Source organism: Gobius niger, assembly GCF_951799975.1.
Source record: "Gobius niger genome assembly, chromosome: 2".
NCBI classification, from domain to species: domain Eukaryota; kingdom Metazoa; phylum Chordata; class Actinopteri; order Gobiiformes; family Gobiidae; genus Gobius; species Gobius niger.
The window spans coordinates 17,238,157-17,254,239 of record NC_136853.1 but is presented as its reverse complement, the minus strand read 5'-3'; the positions used below and the strand labels follow the sequence as shown (position 1 = coordinate 17,254,239).

At 40.0% G+C, this 16,083-nt stretch overlaps 2 protein-coding genes across 2 annotated transcripts; one reads left to right on the top strand and one right to left on the bottom strand.

Annotated features, from left to right (window-relative positions):
- Positions 1-1,005: 1,005 nt before the first annotated feature.
- On the top strand, positions 1,006-4,145 carry stard7 (StAR related lipid transfer domain containing 7). The gene is made up of 9 exons (XM_079551742.1): positions 1,006-1,096; positions 1,405-1,882; positions 1,962-2,125; positions 2,209-2,258; positions 2,452-2,562; positions 2,646-2,728; positions 2,808-2,907; positions 2,994-3,078; positions 3,175-4,145. Exons 2-9 carry the CDS (start codon positions 1,428-1,430, stop codon positions 3,351-3,353), a joined length of 1,227 nt encoding a protein of 408 aa, XP_079407868.1. The 5' UTR covers positions 1,006-1,096; positions 1,405-1,427; the 3' UTR covers positions 3,354-4,145.
- A 4,786-nt stretch (positions 4,146-8,931) lies between these two features.
- On the bottom strand, positions 8,932-14,578 carry drg1 (developmentally regulated GTP binding protein 1). The gene is made up of 9 exons (XM_079551958.1): positions 14,390-14,578; positions 13,321-13,444; positions 13,063-13,238; positions 12,908-12,977; positions 12,607-12,776; positions 10,555-10,685; positions 10,270-10,437; positions 10,071-10,193; positions 8,932-9,619 (listed from the first exon to the last, which is right to left on the bottom strand). Exons 1-9 carry the CDS (start codon positions 14,426-14,428, stop codon positions 9,520-9,522), a joined length of 1,101 nt encoding a protein of 366 aa, XP_079408084.1. The 5' UTR covers positions 14,429-14,578; the 3' UTR covers positions 8,932-9,519.
- Between the last annotated feature and the right edge of the window lie 1,505 nt (positions 14,579-16,083).

Here is a 16,083-nt window from a genome sequence, read left to right as displayed (position 1 = left end):
GAACAGCTCCGTTAGCTGCTGAGTTACTGCTGGTAAATACATCTAACTCACTGTGCTGTCCAAGTGTTTTAATGTGAACAATAACTCCAGTATTTTAACTTCTAAAATCTCCATTAGTTTACAATTGCTGCTAATCCCATAATGCTTAGCGATATGACATCACATTCCCGAACTCGCTCTATTTTGTTTGTAAATATTATTCTATGGTACTACTATATCCATGGGGAATTTCGGACCTAATCATTTCTTTATTATTTGTCACATTACTATCATAAAATAGGCCTACAGCAGTTTCCCTCAGCACAGTGGCGCCATCTACAGTAGGATTAGTATGTGCTCGGTTTAACACCAAATCCACCTTGAAGTAAATGTTATGGATTTTGTGTGAACCGAGATCCAAACTAAACTGGAGACGGGGTTCTAGTACTTCATGAATGAAAAATAACAATAGATACGTGTTTTTTGTGCGTAGCTCAATGAGTAATTCAGGGGCAAAATAAAATCATTAATATATTTCAGTTTTTCGTATTTGTGCCCAGGACACAAACTTCACGGTAGTTGTGAAACGAGATGGAGTGCCTTGATAATAAACCCGGAGTTGCTTTCAGGCCAATTTGTCATTATTTTGTTTCTTTTATTTTTTGTTTTACTTCTTTGACCTTAACCCAAGCACCTTTTGTGGAGCACGTGTATTGGTCGTGGTTTGGTTGCTCAACACGGCACAATCTTTAGATACAACTCGAGAGGATGTTGTGTTTTGTTTCTATCATTGACATTTGTTACCCTGGTCTTTACCCACTTCACCCTTGGCGTGTAGTTGGTTGTAACAGTATGTCTGAAGCAATACAATGCGAGATTAACTACTTGATTAAGTAACTTTCCACGGAAATATAAGTCACACAACCTAAAGACGACGCTTACGAGATTGACAGACACGGATTCTGACCAATGACTGAAGGCGTTTAACGGCACGCGCCCAATGAACGCTTGTCAGCAGCAGTTGGGGCGGGACTTCCGTGTGGGCGTGCCCTGTCGGAAGTGGAGGTCAAACGCGTTTAGCAAAGTGTATCAAAAACGTGAGGCGACTTGAACACAGGTACACAATTGTCACATTTGGTTATGCGTTAAACGCCATGCTAGGGTTAATGCTCAAATACAACTTGCGTCGATTGGATATTTTGTGGTCGGATTAGTTTTGAGAGCAGCTGTTTGTCGCATGTTACTGGACATGTTAGCATAGCCCCATAGCACATTTACAACCGATAGCGTTAAACGGGCCCTGTAAAACAGTCCTTATTTGCATGTATGTATGAATTGATATTACATATAGTCAGCGTTGAGGTCTTTAAAGCCTTGAGACGTTTTATAGCAACTGCTTGGTATTGACATGTTTGTCTTTGCTAGCTGGAGTCACGGTCACAGTGGTCATGTTTCAGTCTGTGCCCCGACGTCCTCTCTGCGAGATGGGGGTGAACACGGCCAGATCTCAAAGTGCCAGATGCTTCAGAAAATCTGTCGAGTGCACCACAGCGAAGCTAAAGAAGGTGCCCTGGCTGGACAGGAGCGTGAACCTGCTGCTGTCTTGGCTCCAGAAAGCTGGAGTTGGTGCTAACGATGCCTCCAAATCCAGGCAATGCAGGAAGGGCTTGCTCTCCATCTTCGCCGATCATTGTGGTTTCGTAACTGGCCAGAGGCTGCGGCGCGCCTGTCAGATAAGAGAACTGTATTCTAACCTTTATTCTGAACGGACAAAGTGGACCCTTGTTGGAAACATATGGCGCAGATTTCAAAACAAGCACGCCCCAAGTGGAAAGCTCATTGCTGCCCTGGCTGGTGTCTTCGTGTGGGACAATGAGAAGATTCACGATGAGGAGCTGCACAGGTATGTGGATCACTGTCATTAAAATGTCTTACATGTATTACATTGTCATTTTCAATTTGTTATTTGAACAAATCTCCAGGTGTGGACTAGAGCTGCAGACCCTGGACACTGTAAATCGTCTCAACACGTCCTCTGGAACAGTGGCTGGACAAACAGAAATGGTCTGGGAAATCGTTGTGGACAAAACAGACTTCAGAGTGTGGAGGAGGCCAATTCCCAACAGTCACCTGTATGAATACAGAGGTCAGAAATAAGGAGATATTCTTATTTGATATCAACGTTGTTTTATATGTTGTAGTCAGTAATCACAATGTTTGTACATGCAGTGTTGGGCTCCTACATGGACGTCACCCCCAGGCAGTTCTTCAATGTCCAGGTATAGATGGTACTAATACATAGTTAAAAGTAATTACTAGAAATATTTTCTTATTTCATTCAACTTAATATAAATAATGGAAGCACAGACTGTAGAGTCAACACTGTGATGCATGTGTACCACAAAAGGGCAGGTCTTATTTGTTCTAATTTCAGCACCTTACGCTTGACTCAAATCTTTGCCTTTCCCCCAGTTGGACACAGAGTACAGAAAGAAGTGGGACTCGTTGGTTATCAAACTGGAGGTAGTAGACCGAGATGTCAACACTGGGTCTGAAGTTGTACACTGGGCTACGCAGTTTCCTGTGAGTGTCTTGCAATAGTTTTGTACTATGATGTTTTATTACCACACATTTTCATTGATTATTGGTTATTGGCTTCCCTACAGTATCCCATGTATTCAAGGGATTATGTCTATGTGCGTCGATATGATGTGGATGTTGAAAACAACTTGATGATTCTTGTGTCCAGGTAAAAATGTTATTTATATAAAACATGTACAGTATGGAGATACTTGTTCTTTAGCCTTGTGAAACTTTACTCCTTGCAGGGCGGTAGCACATCCTCGGGTTCCAGAGACACAGGCGTTTGTGAGGGTGCACTCGTATCAATCAAAGATGGTGATTCGTCCACACAAATCATTTGACGAGGTTTATTGCCATTGCCTTTGCTTAATTGATTATGAATTTGAGGGTTGAAGTTCAGTGTCATAATAACACATGTTTGTGTCTCACAGAATGGATTTGATTACCTGCTAACATATAGTGATGACCCGCAAACCGTCTTTCCTCGTTATTGTGTCAGTTGGATGGTGTCAAGTGGTAAGATTATTATTTTTTTATTGTATAATTGTAAACAGCAATTAAAGAGTCGACAATTTCTGATATGCCTGCTCCTCTGCTATATTCTACTTTTAGGTATGCCTGATTTCCTGGAGAAGTTGCATGTTGCTGCCCTCCAAGCCAAGAACCTGGAAGTGGGGATACGTGACTATGCAGGTGTCATAAAGTCAAGCGATAAAAACAGACCGCCTTCCCAGGAGCGCCTTACTGGAGATAACCCACACACAGGGGGCTCAGGGCAAATCTATGCTTAATATCGACCTTTTCATTATCAAGGGCTGCGTTTATATCGCCTCCAATACTTCATCCCCAACACCGTGTCTGTCTTGTCCAATATATTTCTTCAATTTTGAGAAGAAACGTGAAGCCATTGAGTTAGTTTTAAGTTTCTTGATCACGCAGGGGTCACGTTTGTGTTCCTGACAGTTGCCATGGTAAAACCTGGTCATGACGGCTGGTTTTGGCGTCGCGTTTACTCTGCCACATGATGCCAACAGCGACAAGGCATTAGTGTTCAATCATAGCATTTGTTATTTTGGTTTAGGATACAATGCCTGTACTGCAACCATTTGTAAGATTGCGCCAAAATTCACTCGTTGAATTACTAATGCCAAAGCACTGTGTGTAAATATTTTCATCCTTCTGTTTGACAGGGCGTGAGTAAAGACAAGCAGCCACTTCAATGTATCTAAAGTGATTTCCAGCCATAGCAGCAGGTTACTGTATTGAATAAACATTAATGTTACTAATATATGGCACTGTAGAGGTTTGGTGGATAAACTTAATATCTGATAGTCATGGATTCAGTTATTCAACTTGCTCCGACAAAACACATCTTACAAAAGATACTGAACCCATTTTTAACCGGCCGTCAAAATGAGATTATTTTTGCCATCATGAACATGTAATTGTTAGCCATTCAAAACTTTTGAATACTCGAAACTTTCCGAAAAGCTAATCCTTTGTATACTATGTTATCAACTATTCCTCAATGCTCAAGTTCGAACACATGAAGGTTGTTCAGTAAAGAGCACCTATACATAATAAACATTTCAACAAATAGCTGCAAAAGACGTGCATGAATTAGATTTTTTATTACCAGTGTTAATAGTTGTATCAGGCATCCATGATCTTTGCACTGTTTGGCCTCTGGCTTCATTGTCAGAGCTATCTGGGCCCATTTTAAAATATATTTCATATTGGTTTGTTAACAGGAGTGTCGTGAATGTACAAAATGCACCAAGCTGTGAAAACAGTGTTGCCTAATTAAAGTACAATGTTGTTTACAGCTTAGTCACTATTATCTTTGTTAATTAAGAGAAAATGCCTCATTACTTGTTAATAAAAGTCATGGTACCCTGACTTCACCTTTGTGCTATGAAAATAGGAAAGTAGTAGGAAAAGTCACGGATATTACCGATACTAGCAATGGTATGCAAATTTTAACTCGAGTGAGTACAGCATGTTGGTTGATGTACTTTGACTGAAAGAGATGACATTGCATTGTTGCATGTAGACTCTGCCTGGCAACTGCGCAATATCACAAACCCCTCCAGAGCTAGGATGTCACCTACTACTGAGCTTTTGTGCAGCTGCAGGCTCTTAACATTTGTCGTGATGTTTGGCTGTCTTTTTGATTACTATAGCAGATTCTATTAATCTAATGTAATTATTGAACTGGAAAACACAATGGAAATGAAAAAGGTTAAATAAAGCAAATCACTGCTTGTTGAGCAAGTTGCCTCCACCGCCTTGTTTGCATTTGTGTCGCTAAAGCTGGTGCGCCATAGTTTAGTATAATTGGATGATCAGTAAAGCCTATATTGGCTGTCTGAGTGTGAGGTCACAGACTACGCAAGCTCGGACGCGGCGCCCAGTCCGCGAGTTTCTGAACACACAAGGCTTGGTCATACTGAAAAAATACAATCAACAAAACGGTTATTTCAAAGCCATAATAATCTTGAAAGTTGACGAAGATTTGGATCTTTTAGTTTAGGTGCCTTTTTTTAAAGGTCTGCTGGTCCTTGTTGAGTAAAGACAAAAGAATACGGTAGCTAAGTAATTGTTTTAAGGCTATTTTTATGCTCCATGTTTTGGAATAAAGCAGCTCATGTGTGTGTGTGACCTTGCCAAATTTATGTAAATATAGACGGCCTTGCTTAATAACCCTGATACTGTGAGAAGTATGTGGCAAGAATAGATTGAAGGACTCTACTATAAAAACTTAAAAGACTTCAAAGTAAAATCTGTCTGTATTTTTAACAAAGATCTGAGAATAAGGACATAGAGGTATGAATACTAATTTATAGTATTTAGCAGCAGAAACCTTGTGCTGGGCCAGTTATTGATACCATGGTTTGTACAGCACATAGGAATGTCACCAGAAAGGACGACCTGGTTCAAATGTTGGCAGTAAACTACCTCTAAAGGGTTTGACAGATGGATTTAGATGGAGACACTGCCGGCATACAAACATACTGTATCATTTTGTCATTGCTTGCACATGGAGCAGTACTTCTGCTTTGTCTGCGACACATTACGCAATGTCTCATAGTTTGATTTATTGACCTGTGATGTTTCTGCAGTCCTAACATGAAGAACATTGCTTTAATATATGGCCCCGTAGGCTGAGATTATTGGCCTCAGTTAAAAGCTTCTGAGCACTTACTGTAATTGATCGTTTGCCAATGTGACACATTGAAACAGAGCAGCTTGTAGGTAATGATGAAATGTCTTGTGAAATCAGTCTTTGGAATATAATTTGTTCTGTCAATACACATTTATTTTTATTTTTTTTATCTGAACGGTTGCAGTAATTAAATGAAAAAGACAAAGGTGACACTGGGTTTTCTATACATTTATTATGGCATAAGAATTCACACTATAAAAATAGCAAGTGACAATTTACTCGTGGCAAGTTCAAATCCACATGTTCACAGAAAACATTTCAGGTTTGTTGAAGTTACAAAAACATTTCTACTTTTGTAATAAAAACAGACAAAAAAATAAACTTATTTGGTTGAGAAATAGGAAGTAAAGTCCTTGTTCTTGTCTCCAGGTTTGAGTCAAAGGCAGATTGTGCTCACAAGGCTTCAAGGTGCTTGGCACAACCATGGACAGAAGACACCACTGCATGGTTAGATCAAGCACAATGAGGTCCCGGGCGAAGACTCAGATCCTGGTCTTCAGTTTAGAATCACTGCCTTGATTAAAAAGAACGAGAGAGAGATATACTCCAAGGCTTGATTCGAAGACACCCTGGTAGATGCATTTCCATTGGCCCTTTTCAATGAGTCCGTTTTAAAATGACTAAAGTTACTAAAGTTGATTTCTTAAACGTCACCATTACATCTCATAACGAGTCCAAAATGGTGATTCGCTTGCAGTTAAACATCTGCAGAACAGAAGAAGATTGTCGTAGGTGTCACACGCAATGCGCAAAATTGGGGCTACACCCTTTCTGCGTATGAACTGCGACAAACCCCACCCTCACAGCGTTGGCGCCCTTGTCACCGTCCAAACTCAAAGTCTACTTTTCTTAATGATGAAACATCTGACTCACAAGTTAAAATACAAAGAGTCTTACTAATGTGTCAGCAGTTGATTTTTTTTAAGCAAATGAGTAAGGTGACAAAAGTTCGCGCACGTACGGGATGGACGTTTTTACCTGTACATCCACCCGCAAAGGCAAGGCAAAAATCAAACAGACACTAGGTTTATCCTGGATTATCAATTGGGACTCTTAACCAGGCTTGATGTTTTTCAGCTAACCATGTTAACGGTCAGCGAGAGCAATGTCAAGAGTCATGATACCATCAAGCAAAGAGTCCTGCTTCTCCCTAAAGAATTGAATCTTGTTATCTACTCTACTCTCACTGAGCCTCCCCAGGGACGACTTACTAAAATGAGAGCGCATGGGGCGATAATCAACTTCGACTTTTGGTAACTGAACCTCTATAATGAAGCTGCACATGGTATTAATGGAAACGGAAAACTCCAAAAAGTGAATGAATGAAAACATTTGTATTTTCGTGCCCGGGGTTATGGGAGGGTTGTGATGGTGACACATTGGTTTTTTTGGGGGGGAAATGATGCCAAAAATGGAATGGGAATGGGAATGGTATGTCATGGTTTGATGAAACATGAACACGTCTTTTTTTCTTCTTACCTTTTAGATTCAAGAAATTACTTGAATCATCCCAAGTGGAAGTTCCGAAAGATTTTAAGCTTATTGTGTTGAGAATTTTGTCACCAGTTGTTGGTCCTGCTTGGAAAGAAAAGGTAAAACGACATACTATTTGAGAAGAAATTGTTACCAGTCGCGGTCTACACACCTGACCCTGAGGGAACCCGCCTTTCCATCCTCTGGCCCCGCTGCTGTTCAAGGGGCCCGGGCTCTTTGCGGCGGGTTTTCGGTGGGGCGAAGGTGGCTGGATGTGCTGGAGCGGAGTCTTGGTCTTCCAGCCTGCTCTACTGGAGACAGACTGTCCTGACTGCGTCCTCAGCACCCTTCAAGTCCCCATCTCCTGCCCCTCCTTCCAGCTAGGAGGGGTTGGTGATGTTCTCTTGGGATAGGTGCACTGGCAAGGAGCACTTGGTCAGCCCAGGATTGGACATGGGAAGGAGTTTGGGGGGGTCTTGTTCCGCATTTCATAAATATTAATACAGAGTCCTCCCTCTCCAAATGGGTAGATTCTTTAATTTTGTTAGAGGGGGAAGTGCTTTATTCACTTAATGGCTTTTATTAGTGCCCGGTCTTCAACTCTTTCATTAGCTAAAGTGCTGCTATAATTTACAGGGAGAAAGGGGGTGGGGTAGAGGGTTGATCCTGCTGTTGCTTCTGCAGGCCAGTCAGTCAGGCAATGCTCTCAGCTCAACCGCTGCAGCTTTTCTTCAAAAGTCCTTTATTTTTTTTGAAAGAGTATAATACCTCCTTATACACTTACAAAACAGTTAAACCGTACTGCACCTTTTGTAGATTTTAACTTTTTAGAATATGGTATTTAGGAGCGATTCTCACACATTTACCTTGTTATAGAAAGTTCATCTGCATTCTTTCACTTTGCATGAAGTTGAATTTAAATGTCTAGTAATCCCTTTCGATTCCTCCAGATAGGATCACATAAATACGGTCTTGTGACATTTCTGTAATGGACTTCCCTCTAAATCTAAGGTTAATTTTGCCTCTTTGCTGCCTTTTGTGGTGTGATCCTTTTTGCTTGAACGCTTTAGATATGTTCATCGCTCTCTTTATATTCATAGTGTGGCTCCAGTCTCTATGATCAGGTGGTCAACCACAAAATGGCTGCACAGATTGAACAGATTGCAGCACAGACACAAGATAAAGCAGTGGTCCAATGTTGTACTTATGAAATGCATTTATTTAGCTCTGTGGAGGCTTGTTAGTTGTGAACAGCTGCTGTATTTTGTCCCCAGACTGCGTCTGAGTGAATGAACTGATTAACCTGAGTGGCCGTCCCCACAAGAAAGAGGGGGTGGGCAGTCAGCCTCTGTAAGTGCCGTCATCATCAATGTCACATAAATCACATTGCTGGACAAGGCTCTCAAACAAGAATCCGTCTGACTCTAGTGCTTTCACCGATGTTAAACTGGGGGCTCTATGAGGAACTGAGCTAGGTCGGACTTAGTGATGCTAAATGTCCGTGTGCTTTTGAAATGAATGTAACAAATGGAATGAGTCGAATGATGTATTACTGTTTGCCTGCTGAGGACGAGCCAGATCATATTCACTCGTCAAGACAAAAAAGAACAGAGAATTGTTCGAAGACTTTTATTGAACAGTTTTGTGCAATACTTAACCAATATTCAATATGAACTATTCATGGTGTTAAACAGTGTTGGGGAGTAACAGAATACATTTCAAATACCTTCTTCTTTAAGTAATTGTATTCCTGTAAAGTTGCTCTTTCATTTGAGGGAAGGAAGGTTTAGAAGTGACAGAATAAATCACAGTTCTCAATCATTAGATTTCAGCTTCATCCAATAATGCACTTCTGCAGTGCATTTGCAATGTGCTTTTTGCGTTTCTAATTAGTGGTAAATTAATTTACATCAAGCGTTCCAAGCGGAGCCTACTTTCCTTTTGATAATTTTTTTGATAAATAATCAATGTGACAGTATTCCCAGTAGTCAGAATACAACACTATTATACCAAGTCATGAAATACATTCCAAAATACATTTAAGGCAAGTGTTCAGTATCCTGTAACCAAATACAACTTCAAAGTATTCTCCCCAACACTGGGTGCCAAGTACGGTGGGTTTATGCAGCACTTTATGCCTTTCTTTGCCGTTTTTTAGATTGGATCAAAAACATCACACAAACGCTTCATAGATAGGCTTGGTATTTACTACAGATGTGTATTAAACTAAAAAGGCCATGCGACATGGAAGTATCCCATTACTTTTTCACAAGCTGGATAACATCTTCATCATCCATGACGTGATCCTTTCCTACTTTTTGAGGATTATGTTTTACCGATGAGCCCCACACGAGTGCACTGTAAAAGAGAAATTTGGTCAGTTTTAAGACGGCTAAATGCATTACTTCAGTATCGGACAAAGTGAAATACACACAAAAAATGTTTACACCCGAACCATTTGGCTATTTTCAAATCTAGTTGGTTGACTCAGTCCCATAGGGTCACTTACACATTGATGGATGCCTTTGTCTTTTAGGAGGCCGCAGCAGAGGGGCCTAATTGAAGTTCAGTATTTATCTTTTTATGGTGCACTTTACCAAAATAGTTCTAGAAAGTGATTGTGCAGTCTTAAACCCTTTTATCATTATTCGTCATTTTAGCTATGTAGCCATATGGTGTTATATCCAAAAAGCTGAGCTGTGTTTGTATTTGAGGATTTTCTTGTTTATAATTTTTGGGGACTAAATAAACATTAAATCAATGAAATAATCCTTGATGAAAAGTGTAATGTAGGAGGGGCAATACTCACTATTTAAACTCTTTGATAAGATTTTTGTGGATTTTTAGGCAGAAATCCTCCACTGAAGTGTACGTAGTTGGAAGTACAACAGGGGATGTGTAATCCGGCAGCTGGCCTTTAGGTTTGGTGTAGCTGTTGGATGACAAAATACACATGTATATTTAAAATACATACTAAACTCTGTGCAATACTTGATCATGTTGCTTACATTCGCACAAGCTGCAAGTAGTCCCACATCTTCTCCAGTAAGTCGTCAAAGTTCCAGCGGTGGTGGGCAGAGATCGGGACACAGTGGGGCACTTTGTATATGACGTCGAGCTCTTCAATTGAGATCTGGTCAATTTTGTTGAGTACGAAAATGCATGGGATGTACACTCTGGTGACACAAATACAGCAGGTGACATTAATTATCACTTTAACTTACATGTGCAAACTCTGTGCTTAGTTCTAAACATGATATTGAGGATCTTTTTGTGATCATATAGTGGCTCACCGGTTTCCTTCCACTACATCAATGAGGTCATCCGCTGTGACGTCGCTACGCAGAGTTATGTCAGCATTGTGAATCTTGTACTCGGCAAGGATGGTTTTCACCGTCTCCACATCTAACTCACTTTGTGCACACTACAAAAAAAAAAGATCATGAGGCCTGGCAGTAAAAGAAAAAGATTTGCAATAACAGTCGAGCTCATGGATGGCCAGGGTGCCACATAAGACAAGACGTCACTGATCTCACAATATAGAGAAATTCACATGAAAAGGAATAAAGATTTTACTTAATACATGCATTTCAAAAGGAATTATTGAGATTAGTAAAAGCACCTTTATTCACATTAGAGATAAAATTGTTTTGTTGAACTGCCTTTGAGTAGGACCATGGGTTGGGTGCGGATGGAAGTGTGTGGAATGGAAAGCAGGGTTGGGTGTGGGTGGGCGGGGTGTATAGGAGTGCATGAGTGTGTGCGTGTGTGTGCAGAATATACGATGACTGATTGTTGCTTTGCTGAGTGTGTGGTGTGTAGCCTGGTCCGGTTGGGGACAGAGGATGGAAATTAACTTTGGCTATAATCCTGCATTATTTAGGTATTTTTTGTAAATACATTGCCCCTTTAAGAAGTACAAAATATGGCACACAATTCACTTTCAATAAGATTTTGCAATGTCACAACATTTATTTCCGTATTGCATTCATTTTTCGCCAAGATCCTGTATTGATGACACCAAAACCACTGCGCAAAGGATGCTCCAGCAAAGTCAGGACACTGTGTGGATGTGTGAAAAGTGATGCCTCATGCTCCCACTCTTTCACAATTATAGCCCGATGAATCCTCGCATTTTAATCTTAACAATGTTTGTGTCATTAGTGGCAAAATAAAATCCATTGATAGCATATCCTGGTCATTTAGCATTTTTATTTAGTCAGCAGACCTTTTCTTTGGCCACATGATGTTGCAGAGCTGTAGCAATCCCAGATTGGAGTAGCAACCTTTTAGGTTCAGGCAGTGCAGTATGAGTGCAAACAAGGACAACAGGCGCTCGCACTATTTTTTTTAAACCAACATTTTTTTCTAAAGATTAACCTTTTTTGAAAAATAAAAGCATAAACATTCTCTTTATTTGCTGAACAATTGTTCTCTAAATATATAGACTTCAAACCTGTTAAACTATAACATAAATTGATGCAATAAAAACAATATTGGACAGCCCTGAATGAAACTGAAACTTTCCTGGTTCAATAAAAGTTTTTTTTTTTTCAATATTTAATATATTTTTCCTTTTTGTCTGTTACTGTGACCCAGAAGAGGGCCCAATGCAAAGTCATTATAAACGTAATACTTTTCAGTGAGCAGGTATGTATGTTTTGCTTGATTTTAAGTTGAAAACATCATATTTACAAATAGTAGTGAATGGAAATTATAATAATAAATAATAATGCATCGGTTTTATATAGCGCTTTTCTGGACACTCAAAGACGCTTCACATTGCCCTATTCATTCACTCCATACTTGGTGGTGGTAAGCTACTATTGTAGCCACAGCTGCCCTGGGGTAGACTGACGGAAGCGAGGCAACCAGTCTGCGCCATCGGTCCCTCCGACCACCACCAACCACTCACTCACACACTACATTCGCTAGGCTTCCTGGTGTTACCAAACGGTTTCCCATCCAAGTCCTGCCTGGCCCTTCCCTGCTTAGCTTCCAAGGTCTGACGGGATTGGGCATAGCAAAGGCGGCATGACCACATAGAACGTGATGGGAAGTTTTATTAGGAAATGGGAAGTGTTCTCAGATTATTTAAGTTGAATGTATGTTAAAGATGATGTTGAAATGTATAACTCCATGATCACATATTCATCTACATGTTTTTGTACTGTAACATCAACCTGCCCAGGGACTACAAGTAGAAATAACCAGGTACAATGCAGCTTTCCTTTTGGTCAATGTTAAATTGTGCACTGTCCCCGTCTACATAAAATCCTATACCATTTCACTGCAAGCCTGCTTTAAATCAGATTTTTTGCAGACAGGTGCAGGTATGTACTTACTGTAGCTGTAAAGTTGATGCCTCCTTTGTCTTTCTTCTTGTAGCCAATGTTTGGCGGCTGCTTATTCAATCGAATTCCAAAGCCTTCCAACTCGTGCTCTATGAGTTTTTTATGACCCAGAGGCTTCAGCACATCCAACACTATCAGAATTAGGTTACAAGTTCGAGCCACTGTAAGACAATGAGGGACACATCAGATTGAAAAGAATGACTGAAAACAACGTAAAACCAGAGACATACTTTTTCAGGACACCATTTTCCATTCTAATTATTTTTTCAGTTAAATTGCATGAAAGTTTTACCTGCAATGACTTGTCTGCCTCGGCCCTTTCCATCCTTGGCTCCTTCAATAATTCCAGGAAGATCAAGAAGCTTGACGGCAAAACAAAGAAGTTAGAAAATCCTTCTTTTAAAGTACCGGTAGATAAACTATACTGCTACACTTGTCCTTCTTTACCTGTATTTTGGCACCTTTATAACGAATGACACCAGGTACCGTTGTAAGAGTGGTGAACTCGTACGCAGCAACTTCAGAATACACTCCTGCTAGGTTGCTCAGCAGAGTAGACTTCCCCACTGAAGGGAACCCAACAAAACCTATACGAGCATCTCCCGTTTTTGCAACATCAAAACCTAAAAAGCAGAAGCAAGACGCATTTGAAAGATATTACAAAATGCCAGTAAGGTGTGACTGTTATAGTAAAATAAGCCTTACCCTCTCCTGGCCCACCGCCGCTGCCCCCTTTAGGTGTAATAAGCTCCCTCCTTAGTTTGGCCAGACGTGCTTTGAGCAGACCCAAGTGGTGAGCTGTGGCCTTGTTCTTCTGGGTCCTGTTCATCTATGCAATTATACAAGCTTAGTTATTACTCATGTAAAACCGTACAAACTTTTGCCATTCATAACCTAATTTATAGCAAACTGATAGATTAACTCGTGTGTGAAGTGCTTTGAGTGACTTGTGTCATGTGAAAAGCGCTGTACAAGTAAGCTTCCAATCCAACACTACAAAAATAAGGGTTAATAAGTTATAATTTTGGCTTTGGCAATTTGATAAACTAATAAATAAATAGAGTATATTTGACAGGGACAGTACACATTAAAACACATAAAACATTTTAAAAGTTGGGGCTACATTCTTACATAACATAGCATGTGTTCATACAATTCATACATTGATAACATCATCTGAATGTCTGTTCTGTTACTGCACACAGAGATTTTGGTGCAATGAACAACACAAAATAGTTGGTCTTTGCAGGGTTTATAAATGTAGCCTCCATCCCATCATAATTGTTGTTGGCATTATTATACACTCAGGGACCAAAGTTGAAAACTAGCTCTGTAGCTTATTGACACGTTTACAGAAATGTTCATTAATGTGTCCTGTCCCTGTCAAATAAATGGACAGTCATCTGTTCAAAATGACATGGTGAGCTTTTACAGTCTGCATTATGATGAGGTGATGGGTTTAACTTCCTTACTAATATTAATATTATCATTTGGTGTGATCTCCAGTTTGCTGCGACAAACTGAGCTGGTAACGTTACAGTTCCTATGCTACAAGCTAACTTAACTGTCGGTTTAATCACAATTCTCCAAAAGGAAATCAGTTGTGAAAACCTGAAGTTGATGTTAATAATGTATTTCTACAGATATCAATAACAGCTGTATAGTGCTCATTGCTCTTAAAAGTGTTTGCTCGTGTTTATTGGATAGCATAGTGGTTAACTAGCTGAAACGTGACAGATTCATTGCGCTCGCCAGATGTTCCATTTATGCTTACCTCATTTTCGATCTCTGCTATTTTAGCTAGGATACTCATGATGGCGGTTTGTTATCGACTTAACCAAGTCAGAGAAAGTAAATGAAAGAGACAAAACAACACTCTTTACGAAGAATAATGCTCTCCGACCGGCATGTGTTAGCTACATTAGCTAGCAACATGGAAGACGTGCCGAAATCACGCCACGTCTCGCGATAGTTCGAGTGAATTGCTATGGTGTAGCTGCATGGAGAGCAGAGCACAGGCTATATTTTTGTCAATATGCAGCTGACGCTTGTGGAATTTGTTACTTTACTCAATTAAGAGTACAAATACTTCATATACAAATACATTACTCAAGTAAAAGGTACCCTAATAGTAAAACTACTCTTGGTTACATTACTTACATTACGTCAAAAAGTAAATAAAGTAGCCTACATGTACTTGAGTAGCTAAATGTAACTGAGTAGAAGTAGACCTACAACTGGCCTCTTGGCCCAATGTGTACTATTGTATCCATGATACGTATTGTGTCGTGACAATGCTATATCAAGTATGCCCTTCCTCGGCAAGTCTTCTTATATGGATCAATGTTCTACTCTAGACTTGAATCATCCATTCACAGCTCCTCTGCTCTGCTGTTATTATTGGTCACTACTTTTTACTTGAATAAAATATGATTATTTTTTCACCATATCATACAGTTCTATGACACACTATTCTGAAGCACAAAGTAGATTTATGATGTGTCATTATAATGAACGGCAATACTTTACCCTGGATTAATTTAAATATAAAAGCACAAGTTCAGTTTCCAAATGATACATAAATATAGATATCACATGGAGTCCACCTAAGTATTCACACTCTTTGGTATGACACTCAAAAGAAAACTGAGCTCAGTTGCATTCTGTTTACACTGATCGTCCTTGGGATGTTTTAACCTTTGACTGGATTCCACCTGGTCAAATTAATTCTTTGGACTTGATAAGGAAAGACACAACCTGTCTCTATAAGGTCCCACAGCTGACTGTGCACGTCAGCTGTCTGTAGACCTTCGAGACAGATCTGGGGAAGAGTACAGATAAATTGTTGCAGCATTAAAGGCCACGGAGAGCACAGTGGCATCCATCATTCATAAATGGTAGAAGTTCAGAACGGTAGAGTCCTGGTTCTGCCGACCGAACCTGGTAAATAGCATCCCTGCGCTGAAGCATGGTGGTGGCAGCATCATGCTGTGGGGATGTTTTTCAGCAGCAGGAGCTGGGAGACGAGACAGGATGGAGGGAAAGATGAATGCAGCAGTGTACAGAGACATCCTGGATGAAAACTTGCCCCAGAGCACTCAGGTCCTCAGTCTGGGGTGACGGTTCATCTTACAATAGGACAACAACCTGAAGCACACAGCCAAGATAACAAAAGAGTGGCTTCAGGTCACGTCTGTGAATGTTGTTGAGAGCAGATTTTAGACCCGATTGAACATCTCTGGAAAGACCTGAAAATAGCTGTGGAAAAAAATAATAATAATAATAATAAAAAAAAAAAAATATATATATATATATATATATATATATATATATATATATATATATATATATATATATATATATATATATATATATATATATTATATAATTGGGGCACTCAGAGCAGTGACCCCCAAACTGGAGGAGTGGCTCCAGCAGATCCCAGGAAATACATCAGACATCTCGGTC